The sequence below is a fragment of the Syngnathus leptorhynchus genome, chromosome 2 (genome assembly GCF_054491065.1).
Source record: "Syngnathus leptorhynchus isolate UIUO chromosome 2, UIUO_Slep, whole genome shotgun sequence".
NCBI lineage: Eukaryota > Metazoa > Chordata > Actinopteri > Syngnathiformes > Syngnathidae > Syngnathus > Syngnathus leptorhynchus.
In genome coordinates, this window is record NC_141196.1 from 9,861,687 (window position 1) to 9,882,742 (window position 21,056).

General features: G+C 42.3%; 4 protein-coding genes across 5 annotated transcripts; 3 read left to right on the forward strand and 1 right to left on the reverse strand.

Annotated features, from left to right (window-relative positions):
* The first annotated feature begins 988 nt into the window (after positions 1–988).
* Positions 989–7,010, forward strand: rlim (ring finger protein, LIM domain interacting). 2 transcript variants are annotated; one of them, XM_085905546.1, is made up of 4 exons: positions 989–1,171; positions 2,196–2,422; positions 3,324–3,428; positions 3,505–7,010. In XM_085905546.1, the coding sequence occupies exons 2-4, from the start codon at positions 2,254–2,256 to the stop codon at positions 5,181–5,183; spliced, it is 1,953 nt and encodes a 650-aa protein (XP_085761672.1). In that variant the 5' UTR covers positions 989–1,171; positions 2,196–2,253; the 3' UTR covers positions 5,184–7,010. The 2 variants fall into 2 exon arrangements, with proteins under 2 accessions (XP_085761672.1, XP_085761674.1); XM_085905548.1 differs by lacking the exon at positions 989–1,171 and adding an exon at positions 1,187–1,454.
* Positions 7,011–8,105: 1,095 nt separating this feature from the next.
* glod5 (glyoxalase domain containing 5) lies at positions 8,106–10,191 on the forward strand. The gene is made up of 4 exons (XM_085905550.1): positions 8,106–8,194; positions 8,336–8,491; positions 9,549–9,704; positions 9,794–10,191. The coding sequence occupies exons 1-4, from the start codon at positions 8,138–8,140 to the stop codon at positions 9,923–9,925; spliced, it is 501 nt and encodes a 166-aa protein (XP_085761676.1). The 5' UTR covers positions 8,106–8,137; the 3' UTR covers positions 9,926–10,191.
* A 137-nt stretch (positions 10,192–10,328) lies between these two features.
* On the reverse strand, positions 10,329–13,545 carry irg1l (immunoresponsive gene 1, like). The gene is made up of 6 exons (XM_085905549.1): positions 13,336–13,545; positions 13,173–13,227; positions 12,902–13,089; positions 12,477–12,569; positions 11,968–12,173; positions 10,329–11,350 (listed from the first exon to the last, which is right to left on the reverse strand). Exons 1-6 carry the CDS (start codon positions 13,351–13,353, stop codon positions 10,423–10,425), a joined length of 1,488 nt encoding a protein of 495 aa, XP_085761675.1. The 5' UTR covers positions 13,354–13,545; the 3' UTR covers positions 10,329–10,422.
* Positions 13,546–14,355: 810 nt separating this feature from the next.
* LOC147060653 (uncharacterized) lies at positions 14,356–17,756 on the forward strand. Its single transcript, XM_085906145.1, has 10 exons — positions 14,356–14,512; positions 14,590–16,086; positions 16,156–16,248; positions 16,329–16,433; positions 16,505–16,614; positions 16,707–16,898; positions 16,978–17,140; positions 17,215–17,380; positions 17,462–17,556; positions 17,633–17,756. The coding sequence occupies exons 1-10, from the start codon at positions 14,356–14,358 to the stop codon at positions 17,716–17,718; spliced, it is 2,664 nt and encodes an 887-aa protein (XP_085762271.1). The 3' UTR covers positions 17,719–17,756.
* The last annotated feature ends 3,300 nt before the right edge of the window (positions 17,757–21,056 follow it).

Consider the following 21,056-nt stretch of genomic DNA (forward strand, 5'->3'; position numbering starts at 1 on the left):
TAATATTTAACTGTATGAGCAGCTATATTAAGGTGGCATACCATACCATCTTGTAAGATAATTATATTTGTGTGCAATAGGAAGGTAAACAGATGTAGAATAAATATAAAATAGATAGTTCACATAATTAGTAACAGCTATTGAGGTTAACAACAAGGAACATGTTAAAAGTCAAATGTCAAACTTAGTAACAATACATACTGTATACGTAGAAATTCGGAAGGCGGATCACTGGTATCTCAAGACATCAGTATAGTCTAATTAAATAAAACAATTGGTGAAAATTCTGTTACAAAATGCCACTTATGTTTTGTTTCGATCTTTTCTGTTAAGAAAGGTGTTCCAGCAATCGTATGCCTTTTTTTTTTTAATAGAAAAAGACGGATGTAGACATCAGATGTGCTTCTGTAACAGTTTTAATGACTCGAATTTTATGCACTAAAACAATCGACGGCATTTTTCAGTGAGCTATACCATTGCTACACCAAGTTGTTTGCACTGTTCTGGTTTGCCTTCCATCCACACTAATAATATTGGATTGGTGTTAACAGGGCCGCCCGAGAGCCAGATTGTGAGCTGTGCTATGTTGGTTACAAATACACTCCGAGTGATAATGTTGCTGACACATTGCTGTCAAAAAAAGTTGTTTTCCAAATAAAGACAACGCAAACATTATATAAATATCTCAATATGAAGGGGATCTGTTGGTGGGTAAGAGATTATTTTCACATCTATTTTATTTGGAATCTCAAGTGACGCTTTCGCGACTTGACAGGCGCATTAGCGGAAAGAAGAAACATTTCCGGCAGTAGTTTGCATTGTAGCCACACCATGGCGCTGTGACTGAACTGTGATTCGTTTCAAACCAAACAACACACTCCTCTTCTGTATGGCACTTCTCTATGTCCTGAACTAGGTCTATCAGGCAGCGGCTTTTCCATTGATTCTCGCGTCGACGTATAAAATAGCCGTGGTACGTCATCATATACCCCTGCGATGCTAAACTCGGGGAAAACGATATATTTTATTACCGGAAGACCGCAGTAGCGTTCCCAAAAGAAACAAAATGGATTCTTGAAACTACACTTAGCGTTGCAGTCAATAATTTTCAAAGGTTATCGGAAGCACCATTGGGACCTACCATTATAAGATTAGTCTTGTCACCGAACAGGTAATATATTAGTGACATTGAGAGGAACGGTGTATGTTTACGGGTAATATTATTTCCAGCGAACTAAATCGGCCCTGCTCTGCTTGCTGAGTTGGTTGAGAACGCTGCTGTTGTCCGCTTAGTTAGCTCAACAGTGGCTATCCATGACACTACACTTTATGAATTTGGAACAAACCCATCCGGTGGTTGAACGTTAGTAGAGCTACTAACCCCTTTACGATTGCGATTGACCTCGCCTGGTATGTGTCCACGACAATGTTGCGATACTAACAACTCCTACAAGGTAAATCGCTCTCGTAACGTAAATTGAAAGGCCCATTTGAACCTTACGTAGCTAGCTGCTGCTCCGCTAGTTAGCATCGAATCCATTTAGCCCCTTGTCTCGGTTTATTCGACTATAAGGCTAATAATACCCGTTATAAATTGATTCATTAACGTTAAGTGTTTGAGGTAACGTTGAGGTTTCAACTACATTTTTTGCTGTAGTACAGTAACAGCGTCCATGTTCAATTCGCGTGTTTAGCTTAATGAACACAAACTAAGCTATTGATGCCATTTTATGACTTCCACCTCTATTCATGAAAGTCTTACTACATTGAAATGAGACTTTTCCACTCGTCTATTATGCAGTTTATACATGTATGTTCCATGGACAAGGGCTTGGCCGTTTCGAGCGAATTGAAATGCTAATTTGAAGTTTGGAGTTTAGTAATCTCTAATTCATCGAGTATCAACCTCGAATAATATGACAACAAATTGTACTGTTGCCACTACATTACAGTTGAATCTAAAAGATCTAGAATCAGGCCGTTTCATTTAGTGACCCACAGTCCACCCGATTTGTCAACAATAGTGACCACTAACAATTAAAAGGGTTCCTGTGGATTTTTTTAAAAGTCCATAAATTACCAAATGCCACATTTTATTTCTAATGCCGCCAGAAAAGTCTTGACTTTAGCTTGTCTTAAGATGTAGACACCCTGTCCTGAACTGTTATTACATATCATAATTGTGTTTGATGCAGCATTGAAATCTTGCTGGAGCCTGGAGAATCTTCCCGGACCTCTTCCCCTTCTGAATCAATGGAAGGGTCTGACAGTTCAGAGCAGAATGGCAGTGACCAGCCCGAGTCACAGCGCAGGAGGCAGCTCGATCGTCTCGGCAGAGAAGAAGCCTTCTACCAGTTTGTCAACAATCTCAGTGATGAGGACTACCGTCTCATGAGGGACAACAATCTTTTGGGTACCCCAGGTAATAAGATTTGATTTCATGGGGAGTTGATTTCACTGACCAATCTGTCATCTCAATTTCTAATTTCTGATGTTTAATCCAAAAATTGGCCTAAGGCTGCCTAAACATTTTGTTCCATATAAGTACTGAGTTATCATGGTCACACAAGTGTGCACTATTTATTTGATCATCAGATCACCCCCCCCCCCACACACACACACACACACACACACACTCTCTTTCCACAATCATTTTCTGTTTTGTTTTTTTGCGCCTGTCCTGGAAGATGGCTAAACCAAAGAAGCTTGGTTTTCACACTATGATGAAAATGCCACAAGTTTGGCACTCTACTGAAGACACCAATCCGTTTGTGTCCCAGGACAGTGGGAGGGAGAGTATAAGTTTGGAGCATCCTTTAGCGGATCACCCTGCGAGGCGAGGGCATTGACTGGACAGTGGCATGCCCTGGTAAGTCGAGGTCTTAAGCATTGTCCTGTTGCTGTGCTTGAAAGAAACAAAACAGCTCTACAGATGAGTATTTTTGAAAAGTACTCTGTAGACTATGGGATGAATTGGCAACTCCTGTGTCCTGTGTATATATTGCAGTATGGCACCTCTAGAAACATTGCGACTTATAAAGAATGGGGCAAATAAATGGAAAATGGATTTGTTCACTGTTTAGGTGTTTAAAGTGTTTCTGATTCTATTCTTGTTGTGGAAGTCGATAAAAGGTTTTGGATTCTGTTGGAATATGATTCTTCCAAATTTACTGCTCTTTGGATTTAAGTGCAAAACGGTGTGCACATTAGTGTCTTTGTCGTTGTTTGGAATGAACAAATGACTAAGGGAATTACGAGGTTAGACAAAGAGCATTTCGTCTTTTTGCTAACATGCTCTTCTTATGTTTGTAATTATTTTTCAGGGGAGGCAACAGAGGACGAGCTGTTCAGTAGACTTCAGAATATCAAAAATGGTGCAGAGCAGCAGAGTAACACGCCTCGTACCGAAAATGTGGAAGAGCCCATTGGTAACTTTTCCTTTAAATGTAATTGGTAAAACAGAGATCAACTTGAAATGTTTTGACATCTCTCTCTAAATTGTAGAACAACCAGAAACCTCCGAAGACCCCGCTAATGGAGATAGTCTCCTGGAATGGCTGAACACTGTGAGGCGCACAGGCAACACAACCAGAACTGGTCATCGTGGAAACCAGTCATGGAGGGCAGTAAGTCAGACCAATCCAAACAGTGGAGACTTCCGCTTCAGCCTGGAAATCAGCGTGAATCGCACCTTAGCTGAGCAACAGGCAGCTGCCCAAGGAGAGCAACAGCCTCCAGAGTCTCAAGAAGCGGAAGGAAATGCAGAGCCACCCATTCTTATGGAGACAGGAGTGGTGGAAGAACCAGTTGTTGAGGAGATGGCTGTTGTTGTAGAGCCAGAGCCCGAGCCTCAGCCAGAGCCCGAGCCTGACCCTGAGCCCGAGCCCGAGCCTGAGGTGGTTGTTTCGAATGAGACACATGGAGAACCTCCCAGCTCACCAGCTGTCGTGCCAGTTCAACCTACGCTTTCTGTATCCCTACGTAGAGGACACAGAAGGGCTCGCAGCCGCAGTTCGGAACCATGCAGAACCCGGGCTCGTACAGCCAGAAGCCGCTCCCCTCTTCGATTAGATCAGCTCGAAGAGCTCCCCAATCCCCGCTTAGCTCAAACGTCTCAAGGCCCCAGCACCGATATCAGCACTCCACCCGCGCCTCAAGTGGAAGGTAGTTCTCGGACTCGACAGCATATTGTTTCTAGACAAAGTGCTGCTGAAAGGGATAGTCAGCAGTCCCAGCCTGAAACTGAACAAACGCCTGAGAGCCAAAGTGTTTCCTCTAATGAAGGAGAAAGTGGCGTCGAAGGAGGTGCAACGGGACGACGGCCCCCTACTATCATGCTTGATCTCCAGGTGCGTCGCGTGCGTCCCGGCGAGTATCGCCAAAGGGACAGCATTGCCAGTCGGACCCGTTCGCGCTCGCAGAACTCAAACAACACATTTCTGTATGAAAGTGAGCGTGGTGGATTTCGTAGGACTTTCTCCCGCTCTGAGCGCGCCGGTGTGCGAACCTACGTCAGCACAATTCGCATCCCAATCCGCAGAATCTCGGATGCGGGTTTGGGAGAGGCGACTTCAATGGCTCTCCAGTCTATGATTCGACAGATCATGACGGGCTTCGGCGAGCTCGGCTACCTCATGGATTCAGACTCTGATTCTTCCGATTCCAATCGTGCAGCCAATGCATCGGCAGATTTGGCTGAAAACTCCAATAACCCCGACGCTAGCATTCCCGAGGCTCCCGCTGTTGACGTACCACCCGCGGTCGCCGGTGTCAGGGCAAGGACGGTTGAGACCGATATGGATGAAGGACTTGCCGCTGCTCCACCGGCACCCGGCGGCCGGGCTCGACCCCGACCGCCCATCAACCTCGAGGAGCCAAGCTCATTGCCCCTTCTTCGATTGGCTCACTTCTTTCTCCTAAATGACGAAGATGAGGACCAACCCCAAGGGCTGACCAAAGAACAGATCGACAACCTCGCCATGCGCAACTTTGGCGAGAGTGACGCCTTGAAGACTTGCAGTGTGTGTATAACAGAGTACGCGGAAGGAAACAAGCTCCGTAAGCTTCCTTGCTCTCACGAGTATCATGTGCACTGCATCGATCGCTGGCTGTCGGAGAACTCCACCTGCCCCATCTGTCGCAGGGCCGTCCTGGTGTCTACCAATCGAGAGAGCGTAGTGTAGTTCACGGCGGCTGTCTCACACAAATGTTATTGTAACCCCAAGTTCAAAGAAAAGAGTCATGGTTAAAATCTGTACCATCCATTCCATTTGCAAGTTTAGCTTGATGTAGTCACCAGATTGATTTGGGTTGATCCACGTTGGCACCGGCGGAGGTTAGGGTTGCAGTGGTAGTCTAGTTGTCGGATACGATGCGTGTACATTTTCTTTCCAACGAAGAATCTATCTTTGTACATCTTTCTCCTTCCCAATTAATCCTTATTTCCAAGTTGCATATTAAAGAATGTTTTGAAGTTTTAGCTACAGCATAGAAAAGATCGGGTAGAACGTGCGTCATACCTGCAGTTGGTTATTATGCATGGAAATTGGCTTACCATTGCAACCCTAGTTCGGACCCTAGCAACTGTCAATAAACTTCACGATTACAAAGCTAGTTTCCACCTATACAAAGTTAGCCACACACTGCGCATGCTGTTTGAATCTTAACCCTCTAGCGACTGATCAGGTTTTGCACTGAATCTAGTTGTGTGTGTGTGTGTGTGTGTTTGTGTGTGTTTGTGTGTGTGTGTGCGCGTGTGTGTGTGTGCGTGCGCGCGTGTGTGTGTGTGAGAGAGAGAGCCAGCCAGCCATGATTCTCAAGAAAAAACATCTGTTTATAAAATCAGTTCGAGCAGCTCAAACTGCCTGCCCCCCCTTTTGTTCGCTCCGAAACAATGCCTTAGCTGCCATAAGGTCTGTTGGTATAGTTCAATTACTCCTGGTCAAAGTATTAGCTGTAAATAGGCTTGATTTTGAGTCATGCTTTGTATCAGTGGTCTTATTTTTGGATTGTAAATCATCTGTGGGATTCGGGGTTTATTGGCCAATGTTTGTGTCTACTAGGGCAACCCTCAATTTACATTTAAACAGATTTGGGATCAGTCTACCAATTTTATGCTGTGATTGTTTCGGCCAAATGAGGACATTGTTGGTCCGCCATTTCATGTATACGCAGCCATCTTTATTAACTATGGCATGATGTACATGTGTAATTGTTTTATAAAATGCAGTTCGTAGATGCTTGTTCAGGCAAAATGAACATGGAAAACCGGTCACATAAAAAAAACGGGATTTGTGTAAATTTGGCCAATAAAAAAAAAATCTCGATCCTAGGAGTTAGAGATGTCATTGTCTCTATTGGTTGTACATATTGGTTTAAAATTGTGCTGTTGACATGTTATTTTTCAACATGTTACCAGTACTAAAAAGCATAACATGCTTGGTTTCTGTGTCAACGGTTCGATTAGTTTCTAGTCTACTTTCATACAGAGCGAAATGCGATGCGGCTCCACCGTCACAATTCAAGATGGAATATTAACAGTAATTTGCAAACGTTTTCATCACACAAAGAGCCGCAGATGCCCATTACAGTGTGCAATACTTGCAAAAGTCAAAGGACACAGAGCAATTATATAAATATATGCTATCATTAAATCTGTTGTCAATGGTTGCAATCACTAATTAAAAAAATATCGCCTTATTAAAATGTGTTGAAATTTCTATTTTAGAGGATTTTGGCATTGATGGCAATATTGATGATGAACAATAGCACAGGCAAGGAAGTGGAGGACAACATTCCACTCATCCAGGTCTTTGTTATCACACTTTATTTTGCAGTCATTGAAAATTAATGCAAGATTTTGTCATTGTTGAAGACCACAAACTTCTGTATTAAACATGTTAACCATATGTTCTCTTTTTGGGCCATGCTTGGCCTTGTTCTGTGATCCACCCAATTTGACTGGGTTTGAATGGAAACTAACTGCTGAATTAAACAACTTATGCCACAAATTCATTGTAGCTATCAAGTCTGTGAATATCGTCTATGTGCAGGCTCACATTGCTGAGGTCAAAAGGAGCAATTTTTACACTGTGACATAGATACAGTGCAATCAGATCATACGGCATACACGTACAGTGCTCTGAAGATCAACCGAAGCCTCTCCAGCTCTACTAACGGTTGTTGGTGTGTTTTCAAGCAACCTGCTCTCCATCGAATTGCATTTACCCATCTGATCTTTTTCTCCATTGAAAGTTCTCATTCCGGTTTTGTCCCTTTGGGACAATTCAATTAACCTTAAAGGGCAGAGCTGATATTTATTTCCCAACAGTCAAGCTTCGAGGCAGATGTGCTAAACTGCTGTGATATTCACGTTTTTTTTTTTCTTAATTTATTTCATTTATTTTTATTTTGTTATACATATACAGTAGAAACTGGCTATTCGAATTGGAGGACAGGGCCTGCCCACAAATAATGAAAAAAAATGTGCGTAATTGGCGTCTGTTATAAATTCATTGGGGCAAAATAACGAGATTTTTTTTTTTTTTTAACTCCGTGGAGATAAACCACTAATAACCATTCTCCACGAAAAACGGGGATTGGCCACATCTCAGTGTTAATAAATAAATAAACGTGCTATTGTTGACAATCAAATAGTTGAACGGATGGTAACAATGTGTGCTAGGCAATAAGTAACGGTCACAAACCGATTGGCCTTCTAACCTGGAATTTAGAAGCAGTCGAAGATAGTTGAATTCACTCAATGTAGTAAACCTCAAAAGGAACAGCAGGGGGCAGAAAATCCCCAATGAATTTTACGTCCCTTAGCAAATCACATACGCTGTAATTTTACATTACGCTTATGCATACAAAAATATGTATTACTTTTGAATACGATCATGAACTCACACTTACGTTTTGCTGTAAATTGTGTTATTTACATTTGTAAAAACGATGTTGTCAATGCAGAACAAATGATGATTCTATTACATTCTCCACAAAATACTATTTAGAATCACGTTCGACCACAAAAATATTTTCACTAGTTGCTCGATTTAAAATGAAAGAAAACTCGCTCGATCTCCACGCCCAGCTCAATATACGAAAGGTAAACAACTAGGAAGTGTACAGTTGTATAATGGCACTGCAGAGAACTGCCTGTCGTTTTTGGACCATCCAGAGGATTTTGCTTAAGGTAATAAAAAGAGCGACACATCACGATAAAACAATTTGCACTCGTCTGAACTTATTGGTGGAAACGATTGGATGATTAAAATGAAAATGCGGTGTCTCAGACGTAAACGTACGATTTAACATGCGCTGGGTTTTTTTTCAGAAAGACTTTACTCGAACGCAAGAAGCCGTAAAACGCAAAGGGACATGTCCGATAGAAGTGAGCCATTTGGACCATTTGGTGCTGACTGTGAAAAGTGTGCCAGACACGGTCAAGTTCTACACGTCTGCTTTGGGAATGGATCTTGTCACGTTTAAGGTATGCCACTATTACATGTCAAGTTGCTCCCATGTTGTTATCTTGCTCCCCGTCTCGAGTTACGAATATTATTATCGTAAGGCGAGTTGCGCAATTTTAACCAATTTTGTTGTCACTTTCAATCTCAAACTATTTATAGTATTCAGGAATAAATAATGACCTCAAATGTAATTTTGTTTGCATGTTAACAAAAAAGTCAAAACTGCATAAAAGATATACATTTACAAAGTCGCCCTCCAGCGTCATGACCCACATTTAATGCTTTGCGCCTGAAGATATTAAAGATGATAATGAAACACAACGACGACCATACAATAGCGCACATGCGAGGAGCGTAGAATTCAAATAACCTCTCGATTTTATTTCATCGATATGGTGAAGAATCGAACTGCAAACCACAACCAAAATGAAAAACCTAGTCGGAAACCCTAACCAAAAATGTACATTTGCATTCATTTCAAATTGAAAACAGGGGTCCTTTGTTCAAAACTTGTCATAGAGAAAGGATGACATCAGTTTTGAATTGCATCTACAGAAAATACCTTCATGAAATCCTCATATGCTATAAAAATTGTATTGTCACTCTTCACAAACAAGTGACACATTGCTACCAAAAGCTCTGAAAGCATAAAGAAGGGAAAAAGAATCAACAGCTCTTAGAGGCAAATCATACTTGCTGAACAAAATCTCATATCTCAACACCATATTGAGTTTTCAGAACAAAACTGAATTGGACTGGAGTGTTTTTTTTTATAATACATTTGATGTCCATCATCCATCCAAAAATAATAGATATCTTCTCTCAGATATATTATAGTGCTTGTTTCCATCCTGTATAAAGAATCAGTTAAGTTATGGAGACATTTATTAAATCTCAAAACTACCATTGTGAAGCAATAATTGCATGAGGCTGTTGGCTGTTGTCTTATTTGAGAGAACCCCCACCAGATGGCAGAATTCGATTGTATGGCACATATCTGCAGCTGCGCTCATCTGCTAATGAATTACTTGGGGCAACTTTCCTCACTCACATTCTGTTGTCGCTTCACCAATGAAGGGGGACCGCAAAGCTCTGAGCTTTGGCAAGCAAAAGTTGAACCTTCACCAGCTGGGCAAGGAATTTGAGCCTAAAGCCAAACATCCGACTCCAGGTTCTGCAGACTTGTGTCTCATCACCAAAACCCCTCTGACTACTGTAGCTGCACACCTAAAGGTCTGTCTGTCCTTTGAGATTGAATTTTATTTGTGTGTTAGAAGTTGTTTATGTATTCATCCCAGCTCCTGTCATTGTCACGTTTGTAGGTGTGTGGGGTACAGATCGAGGAGGGCCCGGTGGAGAGGACGGGAGCGGTGGGGACAATCACCTCTCTGTACTTTCGAGATCCGGATGGCAACCTCATTGAAGTGTCCAATTATCATCAAGAAACACCATAAAACTGATTTGTTTTCAGAATGTATGTTTTCTTGAGAGATTAACGGCAGGCCGTTCTTTTGGTACCGGGTTTCTCACTGGGGTCATAATCTGTCTTTTCAACTTTTACAATTTGTCACCTTGGCTATGTATACATAGGTTGTGTTTTCTCGAATTAAACTCAGGACAGTATGTTTTGAAATTGTTGGACTTTATTACATTATTCCCAAGCAATGCAAGTTGCATCCGTCCTTTACTTTGGTGTTCTTAATGAGAGATGAGAATTCAATAAAGCAAATTTTGGAAATCATGGTTGCAAATAGCTATATTAATAGAAGCAAAGTATTAATAGTCATAAAAGTTTTATGTTTGACATACGATATGAAGTAAAGCAAGTCATATCATGATTTGCAGCTATGGCAACATTCTATGTGTGTACTTGATTGACTATATCTCTTTTTGCTCTGTATTTAACTACATTATAATGTACATTGAGACATTCAGCGGTGATCCCGGATTTTTACTGGAGTTGTGAGAGAAGAGGGGTACAGTCGTTGAGTTTGTCCATGTCTTCTATTAATTGAATTAGTCTCTCAACTTTATCTGTAGGAAGCACAGCACCCGCATTGTTCCTGAACTTCTTTCTCAGGCTCTCATTGGTCAGTGGTTTGCGCCAGTGACCATAGAATGTATCGCAGCGCCCTCTCAGGATGTCTCCCCCAACAAGCGCTACTTGGACTTCACCATACATGTGATTGAAATTGGCTGGGTTGTCGTGGGGATGCTCCACGCGGACACATTTCAGTAACTGGAGGAGCTCAGGACGGGACATGGCTTCCGGGCTGAAAGACTGCACGGTCACCTCGCCGTCCAGGAGAGCACTGCAAGCGTTGAACTGGAAAGAATGGCGGGCCTGGTGGTCTGACTCTGGGAAAGGCCTGTTGATGTATTTGGAGTCAGGAACTCTGAGCAGGATGGCCTGAATGTGAGCCCGGGTCACAGTTCCGGGACCGAAACCCACAAGGTTCTTGTGCACCGAGGTCGCGGCATCTGCCACCCAGTGCATGCCCAGATGTGCGGGAAAGCGCTTAAATGCTATATCCTGATCTTCTAGCAAGAACACATGGTCACCATGGTTGGGTGAACCCAAAAGCTGCGGCGCATAGTCTTTGAAGAAAGCACTGAAACCAGCAACCCCTTCTACAGCATCCAGGACTAGCTGACTTGCCTCAAGTCCTTGAGAGGCCAGTATAGCTGCCTCCAGCCCCAAGCGGGAGGCATTGCCGATGTGCATGGGCTTGGACTGAGTTGCAGCGTTAGCCATAGGCGCCCCAGAGAGAGAAGCAGCGATGGCCAAGGCATGACTGCACTGCGACGGACTCAGTGACAAGAGGCAAGCACAGGCTGCTGCACTTCCCATCGTCCCCACCACGCTGGGAGGGTGAAACCTGGTTAGAGTAGACACACAAATACAAGCATATTGGTATTTCAGTCCATACTCGAGGTATGCAAAGGACTCTATCTTTGTAGACAAGAGCACGTGAGCTTGACGTGAAAACCTCTTCATTTTCATGCTAGTTCCATCAGTGGAGCTGGCTAAGACTTAGCTAACAGCACTTTGTGCTAGACCAGGGATTGTCAACCGGTAGTTCGCGACCCCCAAGTAGTCCGCCAAATTGGAAATGGAAAGTAATTGTAACATGTTTAAAAATAAAATGGATTTATTATTTCGACTTAATTTATTTTCCAGCTAATTCTGTGAATCATTTACCCATCCAAATTGTATCAAATGTAACATGAAAATAAACAGCCTATGTAGGTCTATCCTATTTTGATGCAAAATAAAATAATATTCCACCAAAGCAGTGATTCTGGAGTTGCTTCTTGGTTATCACGGTGGTCCCTTGGACAAACCCAGTTGAAAACTCTCGCACTAACGAAAACAGGGCCTAAAGTTTGTAAAAGACTACAACTAGCTTTCTTCTGTTCAAAACATGCTCTTTGTCGTTGTTGATAGTTAGCCTTACAAAACAGCTAGTACTGAACTTTGACCCTACACACTCACCGCTTGGGGATGTTATGAGCCTCATTAGAAAACCTCATGAGTCGGCCCTGGATCTCAATGCCGACGTTGAAAGCCAGCAGGAAATGCAGACCACTGGGCTTGTCATTGGCGGGCATCATGTCGCTGAGAGCCAGCACAGCGGGGAGCACTGCTCCAGAGGGATGAGTGGCAGGGTGCCATGTATCATCAAAGTCCATGGAGTGAGTCTGTATCAAAGGAGAGGAAGAATCAGATATCACTCCAATTCCAGGCGCTTTTATTTGCATGTGGTGAAAACTTGAATCAGGGAAAATGTCAGCTTAAGCGCCTGTTGACTTATTAAGAAACCAAAACATTATTTGCTAGTTTAATAGTTGGTAATTTCGTTTAGTGAAGTCACTCTGGTGTCATCAACACCTTGTGTAAATGTTTCCCCCAAAGACTGTTCCTTGTATGAATTGAAAATGTTTCATTTTATTTTGAGGACCGGCGTCTGATGTATTTGTCCGGTTGCAGCTGGTCGTACTCACCGCCACTCCGTTGACAAAAGCCGCCAGTGTTGGCGAGAGCTTGGTGCCCTCTGGTCCGTAGACAGAGCTGACGTCATGATGGGCGTACAGGAGCTGAAGGGAGTAAGATGGAGGCAGGTAAACAGTTGGAGTCATCACTGACACACACACATACACACACTCACGCACGTACACACACACAAACACACGCACGCACGCACGCCAAAGAGCTGCAAATGATTAATTAGGCTCATCACTCCTCAGTTGCTTAATAACCTTCTTTGACATTCACTAAAGAAGGCCACGGCATTTATCACAAACGTCATACTAACTAGGGATTACCCCAAACCTCTCGTCTGTCTGCATGCCACATTATTTTAGATAAGCCATCAATTAAAAAAAAGAAAAAGAAGATATTTCATCTCTTTTATTTTCTTCAGACTCACCTGGGAGTGCTGCAGTGCCAGTCGAAAAACATCTGTTGTGCTGCCAAGGAGCCCGACTCCGATACTGTCCAGCACCATCCTCTTACTGCGATGAAGGACTACAGACGACAAGTGCTGAGGCTTTACTTCACTGATGAACTTTCCAAAACTCGCCGTCACCGTGTCCTCAGGGGAGGGCTGCTTCAAGACTTCGTGAAAAAGAAGCATAATTGGGAAATTAAGAAGATGCTTTTGGACATTGTGGTAAAGAAGCTTGTTGCCATGTCTTTACCCTCAACTGCAGACTTGTGCAGTTCTTTGACAGCCCATATTGGTCTGATGGCTTTCTGCAGAGATAAATCATGAAATGATTTCAAACATACTGTGGATGCAGTGTGCTAAGCAAATTGAATTGATTGATTTGTCATTTAAGAAACAAACATCTGACTGTGTACCTGTAGCAAGCAGCTCATCGCTTCAGTCAGGTGTCTTCTAAGTTTCTTCTCGACGTAGCAACTTTGTAGTCCGCAGATGAAAACGGATTCTGATGCCGCCCAAACAGGGACCAGCCTTATATAGTCAAGGACTTACAATAGTGACGAAGGTGGAACAAGGAAGAGCACGTACTTTCCACAACACAATATCATCGGATTCAAGGAAGGACTTTCAACAGTATGCATGATATCATTATCCTAATCAACAGCACCTTCTTTAGAAGAAAAAAAGAGGAAGGTGTGGGACTCAGCTGAGTTCCATGACATCATCTCTCGGGTTGCAGAGGATTGTCGTGTAGGGAATTGTCATCAATCCCACTCACTCTCAGGAAGCATATATAATATAGCCAAGCTCGGGAGAAGATCAACATTTCATCAGAACATCTTCAAAAGGTAGGACCTTGATAAGGCTTAAATATTTAAAAAAATATCAATGTTATTAATTGCATGTTGTATTGTATGGCCACATTGTTATGTCGAGTTTGGTTACTTACTTGACTGTGGAGGAATAATTTCTACTCTTGGCAGATATTGATGAGATAAAGCATGTTCACCTGATTTATTTATATGATTGAAACCATCTTTCAAAAACACTGCTAGCTTATTTCTAAGCTTTTGTTCAACCGAAACTTCCATGATCCTTTGACTGACATGTTATAAATCAAGTTGAATTGTTTTTTGTCAAGATTCTAGTTTGTACTGTACTTTGGAGTGAAAAGAAGCTCAAGGTTTCTGTTGTTATGAAAGCAGGTGACTTCTGCGTAACCAGAAACTGTAATTTTAGGTATTTATAGTCAAAAACTTACAAAGTTACCTGGGTGTTACAGACAGTTAGAATTTAGAATTGGCAAATTAAATAATCTTAGAAAAAAATAAAAAAATAAAATATATATATATATATATATATATATATATATATATATATATAGTATACTTGATTCAGCATTTTGAATGTGTCCCTTTTCCTTTCTAGATTATATCATGACAACAATAGACGGCTTTCCTGCCAGCTTCTACAGTGAGCCAGGAGTTTTGGGAATGCTGTCAAATGGATTCAGTGCATTCCTTGTGCTTTTACAGAATTTTAGTACAGCACACTCTGGTATGGCACCACAGGGTGTGGAGAACATACTTGCCGGTAAAGTCATATCACGAATGATGAGTAATATCGAAGTGTGGCTTGATTTATGACCTTTATTTGTGACCTTTATTTAGGTGTGCATCTCATCCTGATTGGTGGTATCTGTCAACTGGTGGCAGGCCTGCTGTCCTTCCGAAAATATGATCATCTGAGTGGCACTGCCTTTGTTGGCTACGCCGCTCTTTGGGGAAGTTATGGTGCCTCTCGAATCTACTTTGGTGCCTTCTCCGCTAACTCCACAGCACCACCGCCAATAACAAGCAACGTGTCTCTGTCCACCAACATGACACAATTCAATGCAACCGTGGAGATCCCACCGTGCTATATATGTCTGTCCTTAAAGGAGTCGGCTATTGCTGGTCTGGTCCCGTATATCTTGCTATCGGCTCTTCTTTCCTTTTGCTCAGCCACAGTCAACTACATCATGCCTTTTGTTTTCGGGGCCATCACAGCCACTTTAATTTTTGAAGCAGCAGCTCTGGTGTCAGGTGTATGGGCTCTTGTGGTATCCGGGATTTTGGAGTTGCTCATCCTGGTAATTGCCATCTATGGCTCAGCTGCACTGCTCATTAAAGGTCTGACTCAACGTCTGGCTATCAAAGGCTTTGGAACACCTCTGTTTAATGTCCTCCTGCTCGGTACGCTCAGTTCAGCCAACGCTCCCAGCCCTGGCACCGAAAAGAAGAAAAACACAAAGTATGCAGAACCCGTGGCCTTGGGTTTCTTCTGTGACACTGTGGCACCATTCATCTTTGCATTTTACAGCTTTGGGTTCATGAGATCCTTTGGTTTGGGAGTTACTTGGGTGTCTATCATCACAGGCGCACAGCTTTTCTCCAGCTACTATGCCCATCTACGCCAAGATTGCTACCACACAACTAAGTTTGGATTTCATGCCACATATTGGCTGATCAATGCTTGGAATGAGTTTGTGGCATCTGTTCTGATCGTGGACGATACCAAAATCACCTCTGGGAGGGATCCAATGGTAGGGAACTGGTTCTTTGTGGTGGCAGCCTTAGTGCTTTGCTGTGGGAGCCTGAAAATGGATGTTTTGGAAGTGGCCCACAACATGCTGTTTCTCCTGCTCACCATCTCCACAATCCCTCAGATTCCCCTCAGTCACCATTACATATTTTTTGGAATAGCTTGCACCAGCTTTACCGCCGCCTCGCTGTACGGCACTTTTTCTCGGCTCATCAATATCATTGCGGAGAAGTCCCTCATACCTGTTGGGCCACAGCCCATTTCCACCACCCAGCTGAAGAAAGTTTTGAACTGGAGCAGGTCCGAACAAACCGACCAAGAAAGGCCTTTCCAAGCTGGACAGGTGTCAGATGTCATGTTTTACTTGTCAAATGGGCTTGCGGCTCTGTCTGCACTTCATGCAAGTGCCCACAGCACAAATTCTTCATTCCTGCATCAGACTGTCCCTTGGGTCCTCATCTCTGGTGCCATCATCCAGGCCTTCATCGGTCGGCTGAAAGTCAGGGGAGCGAACCAGCTCGGGTCGATCATCGCGCCTGTTTATGCGGCGGTCTGGGCAACGTGGACCTGGTTCAGATTTGCAGGTATGCTGTCCAAGTGAGAGGTGAAAATTGTTTTGTCTCCAATTCTGATGACTACTTTTGAATTTATAGGTCCTCTCCTTCAGCTCTCCACAGAAGTCGCTTATGATTTTGCCGCCGGAGCCATCGCTTTTCTGTTTATCAATGCTTTCCTTCTAACCAGTGGTAAGGATTACCAAAGTATTATCTCTGGAGATTTGCAATGATTTCATGAAATAAATTCTGATGATCTCCATTCACGTCAGCTAGCTACGAGAATCTGGTCCTGCTGTTGCTAACGGCAACCATGGAGGTGGTACTTGTTTGTCTTCTTCTTTCAACTTTGCAGCGCTTGCCATACCAACTCGAAAGTGAGTGAAAATGAGTTTTGAATATTAATCATACACGATCAATGTCAATCAATTTTTGCTTTTGTATACAGTGGCCACGCTTGCACTCTTTTGCCTAATTTGTACATATGGAGCAATGGCATCATTGATTAACAGCATCTTCTCTCAAAAGCTATTGCCTTTGGGCCCTGCATTACTGAAGGTACAGTACAGATCTGTTCAAACCTTTCTCTCCAAGTGTTGTGTACTCAAAGATTTCATTTGCTGAAGAAAAATGTTTGTTGGTTGTCTTAGAAGCAAGAGAAGCAGGAAACTGAGCCTGACCTACCGTGCCCTGTGGCAAACTCTCGACTCACCTCTGGGCTTTTGAGAATTGCAAGCATTCTGGAAAACGGGGGAGTATGCGGTATTCCTACAGACACCGTTTATGCTTTGGCCGCATCCTGCAAGAACCCGCAAGCTATTGAGAAAATCTATAACATCAAGGTACAATTGGTAAACGAGCTGGTGATTAGTGCTTTTTCAAGGTCTATTCAAATGTCATTATTTGGTGATGATCTTATAGGACAGACCAACAGAGAAGCCTATTTGTATTTGCATCTCCAGTCTGAAGCAGCTGGTAGAAGCCAAACCTCCCTTTAGTCCCTTGCTATGGGAGTTCATGCGGAACGTGTATCCAGGCGGCATCAGCTGCATCGTCAGCAAAGGAGACTGGCTCTTCAAACTGGGTAAAACTGGAAAACGCCATTTCCATCTTAGCACCCAATCATCCTCCCACATTTTAAAAGTCGGTGCCACGTAGGGGTGGGACCGGCTTATGAGCGTGTTGGCACCAGGGACAGCATCATGATTCGAGTACCTGACCACACTGTTACCCGCCACCTCTGCGATGTCACTGGACCCCTCGCTATTACCTCGGCCAATCCCAGCGGAGAACAGGACAGCACTCACCACAGCATGGTGATCGAGTAAGTCTGCTGTGTAAATGTCACCGTCTGTAAATTTGCGTACAAACTCTAGCGTGACGGGTGCGTTTTGTTTTGTGGCAGCCGACTGGGGCACAAGATCCAAGGGGTTCTGTGTGACGGGGAGACGAGCGAAGTTGTTGCTTCAACGGTAGTCAACTGCCTTCAGATCGATGAAGGTACAATGCAGATTCTTCTCACATTCTCTTCATTATTATGTCAATTTGAACGGACACATCCTTTTTCAATCCACAGGGGCCATCACTATTCTCAGGGAAGGTTGCGTCCCCGCAGGACGGGTCAGAGAGATCTTTGATAGAGTCAAAAGCACAACGGCTTGATTGTTAGATTTTGAATTCTTCAGAGTCTCTACTGAAAGATCGGCTTTGTTTTTGTTCTTGTGTTTCAGTGTCACAAATGAACAAATATTGAATGTAATTGTGGTTTGTAGAAATTTTCGTTACTAATAAAAACCATTACGAAACATGATGGGTTTTTTTCACTAAAAGAAGCACATGGTAATAGTTTTTCCATCCATCCATCTATCCATCCATCCATCCATCCATCCATCCATCCATCCATCCATCCATCCATCCATCCATCCATCCATCCATCCATCCATCCATCCATCCATCCATCCATCCATTCATTCATTCATTCATTCATTCATTCATTTTCTACACTGCTTGTCCCCACGGGGGTCGCGGGCATGCTGGAGCCTGTCTATACATGGTATATATATTTTTTTTGACACAAAAAGCCTGAGAAAATATGGTCTTTTTTTTTTTTTTAACAAAGAAAGTCTTACTGTACATGATCGTTTTGGTGGGGGCGTCAAGAGTCAAAAGATAGGGGTCAAGGGTCAGTGGTCAAAGGTCAAGATCAGGGGTGAAAGATCATGGAACAAGGATTGGGGTTAAAAGACAAGGGTAAAGGGTCATACTGATTATTTAAAAAAGCCTTACTATACATGGTATTTCTGTTGATTAGAAAAACCAAACACTAACCCCAACTCTAAACCCTAACCTTAACCGTAACCCTAAACCCTAAGACCTAACCCTAACCCTGAAACCCTATCCCTCACCATAACTCCAATTTTCCTAACCCTAACCCTGACTCCAACTTTAACTTAATGTACATAGTCTTTTGTTTAAAAAAAAAAAACTTATTATACATCTTTGTTTTGTTAGGGTCAAGGGTCAAAGGTTGGGGTAAAGGGTCAGGAGTCAAAGGACAGGAGCCAAAGGTCAGGGGTCAAAGGCCAGGGGTCAAATCTCAAAGCTTTACTATGCACTATCATTTAAAAAAAGCCATGCTCTTTTAAAAAAAGCGCTTTACAAACGTGCTTTTTAAAGCATTATTATACATGGTTTGTTTTTTACCAAAAGGTTTTACCATACATGCTAATTGTTTTACTATTGAGCTTTGCACTGATTAACCAGTTTGCAGAGGTGACCCCCGAAACCTGTTGAGTCTCACCCCCACCCTGCTTTCTCTCAATAAATAGTCCCTTGCAAGAGGCAAAAGTTAGACTTCTTTCAAGCACCTCTGTACCACACAGGGTGCTGATGGCTTTCTCCGCTTGCAAGCGTGAAATGGAAAAACTGTCTCACGTGTGGTTCTTGCATAAAAGGTCAAGTGGGGAACACTGTCACTAACCCCAACCAACCTCTAACCAACATTTCGATCATTTCCACTTCTTACTTTCTACTGTCAATAAGACACTATGTTCTTGTCTGTTACGAAACCAATAAAGCTGTGTTTTTTTAAATTCTGAGTTTTAAAAACCCAAATATGAGAATATTCTGTTTTTTGCACATTTACATAACCTAACTATAACCATCACATTATCTAACCCTAACTCTAACCCTTTCAAAAGCTGCATAAAGCTAATATTTAGGGTTGTGAAAGGATTATTGACTGCATGTAAAAATAGAGTGCGAGGCTAATTAACTCATGTTCTGGGCAAGGTTGTCACCCCCACTTTCGTCAAAGTGTGTCATTGTGGTCCAATGTGCCAGTGGAACATTCAGTCCAGACAGACTGTTGACTGCATCATGACTGTGGAAGAAATACAATTTGGAAAACTTTTTTTAGTCTGGGTGAAGTTTAGATCCCTGTCTGGTATTACTTAACCGTTTATTGTTTGTGTTGCATAGATGGCAGGATACAAACAACAAAATGCGGACTTTCCCTGCAGGGCCCAATTGTCAAGAAAGGATCCGAAACCGATATAAAAAGGTACCAAACAATACTGAAGTTGGCGAATACAAAGGATACAATGGCCTTTCTCACCTGTCTGCCGGCCATTATCTACTTTTGGGAAAGATGTATTAAGTTTCACATCCGTGTGTTCACGATCTCGGCAATGGGTTATTTCAAACAAGATTATTTTAAATGTTAGAAATATAATATGTGTTAGCAGTGCATGAAATGAAATTGTGATGAATGGTGACAATGTACAAGCCGAAAATAAATAAACAATATGAATCCCAGAAGTAGCATTACATTTTTGTACGAGACAAAAACCCACCTCTGTACATAACTACATAAATGGCTGAATTCTTCTTACCTTTTGTTAGGATGGTAGATGGACAACCCAAACATAGCTACCCTTCAGTAATAAAATGAAAAGCTGAATGGAAAATTTACTTTAACATAAATGCTATGACATTTGGTACTTCTCCTCCTATAACCAAATCAATAACCTCATCTAAATCCATATAATTGCATTTATCATTTAAGGTCTTCAGAAGACATACACATGCTTCTTAATTAGATAAATGGATAAATACAAAAAGACTACAATACATCTTTATTCATATAGTGCTCTCAGGAGAACCTTCGCCATACCAAAGTGCTTTACAAAAAGACAAACAATACAAACAAGAACTATCTGTCCATAAGCCTTGTTTGAAGCGGTTATAATGAAAGAGGAGCAATTCAAAGTCACCTTTGATCAGTGGACCAAAAGCGTCTGCTCCAGCTAAGTTTGAAAAGTAAACAGTTAGCTATAGTGTTCATTGATGAATAGGGACACCAAGAGAACATGGTTCAGTTCTCCTGACCCATATATGTAGATCCGCTACAATTTCAAGTGCCGATTTTACAGTTTGAGGCACACCTTCGGACTGCGTACCATCATTTAAAATCACTCAGTAGTATAGTAATACATATGTGGTAATGGTCATATTTTTCCCATTGAAGATGAAGTAAACAATGATTTATATTATTTGTCAAAGCGAAAACAAGGTACAATACTGTAAATATGTTTTTAGAACTCTTATGATTATAACCTCTTTTTTTTTTATTTATAAAAAGGTACAAGTGTACGTACTGCAATTGTGTGGACACTCCCTGCCTTCTGCTGGCGTGTGGGCAACGTTTGTGCCATAATTCCTCAATTTAGAGGGCTTATTTTGAATTTGTGAATTTTTGGGGGGGAGGGGAAGAATCCGCGATGCACTGAAACTGCGATAATCGAACCGCAATGTAGCGAGGGATTACTGTGTATGGCTTGTTTGTTACGCAGTAAGATTATTTCATGATTGGCACTCTGGCTTCTTCTCGGATTCCAAAAACCTACATGTAAGGTTCATGAATGTGTCCTATCATCTGAAAGGCTCAAGAATAAAACACAGTACAGTATCTTGTAAATAAACGTGTGTATTTATATCAT

Coding starts and splice junctions, on each gene's coding strand:
- rlim (XM_085905546.1), top strand. CDS start 2,254: ATGGAAGGGTCTGACAGTTCAGAGCAGAATGGCAGTGACCAGCCCGAG. Junction 2,423..3,323: donor CAATCTTTTGGGTACCCCAG/GTAATAAGATTT, acceptor ATTATTTTTCAG/GGGAGGCAACAGAGGACGAG. Junction 3,429..3,504: donor AAATGTGGAAGAGCCCATTG/GTAACTTTTCCT, acceptor TCTAAATTGTAG/AACAACCAGAAACCTCCGAA.
- irg1l (XM_085905549.1), bottom strand. Junction 12,570..12,901: donor TGGCACTGCAGCACTCCCAG/GTGAGTCTGAAG, acceptor TACTCCCTTCAG/CTCCTGTACGCCCATCATGA. Junction 11,351..11,967: donor GCTCATAACATCCCCAAGCG/GTGAGTGTGTAG, acceptor TACTCTAACCAG/GTTTCACCCTCCCAGCGTGG.
- glod5 (XM_085905550.1), top strand. CDS start 8,138: ATGGCACTGCAGAGAACTGCCTGTCGTTTTTGGACCATCCAGAGGATT. Junction 8,195..8,335: donor TCCAGAGGATTTTGCTTAAG/GTAATAAAAAGA, acceptor GTTTTTTTTCAG/AAAGACTTTACTCGAACGCA. Junction 9,705..9,793: donor CTGTAGCTGCACACCTAAAG/GTCTGTCTGTCC, acceptor TCACGTTTGTAG/GTGTGTGGGGTACAGATCGA.
- LOC147060653 (XM_085906145.1), top strand. CDS start 14,356: ATGACAACAATAGACGGCTTTCCTGCCAGCTTCTACAGTGAGCCAGGA. Junction 16,434..16,504: donor CTTGCCATACCAACTCGAAA/GTGAGTGAAAAT, acceptor TTTTGTATACAG/TGGCCACGCTTGCACTCTTT. Junction 16,899..16,977: donor AGAAAATCTATAACATCAAG/GTACAATTGGTA, acceptor ATGATCTTATAG/GACAGACCAACAGAGAAGCC.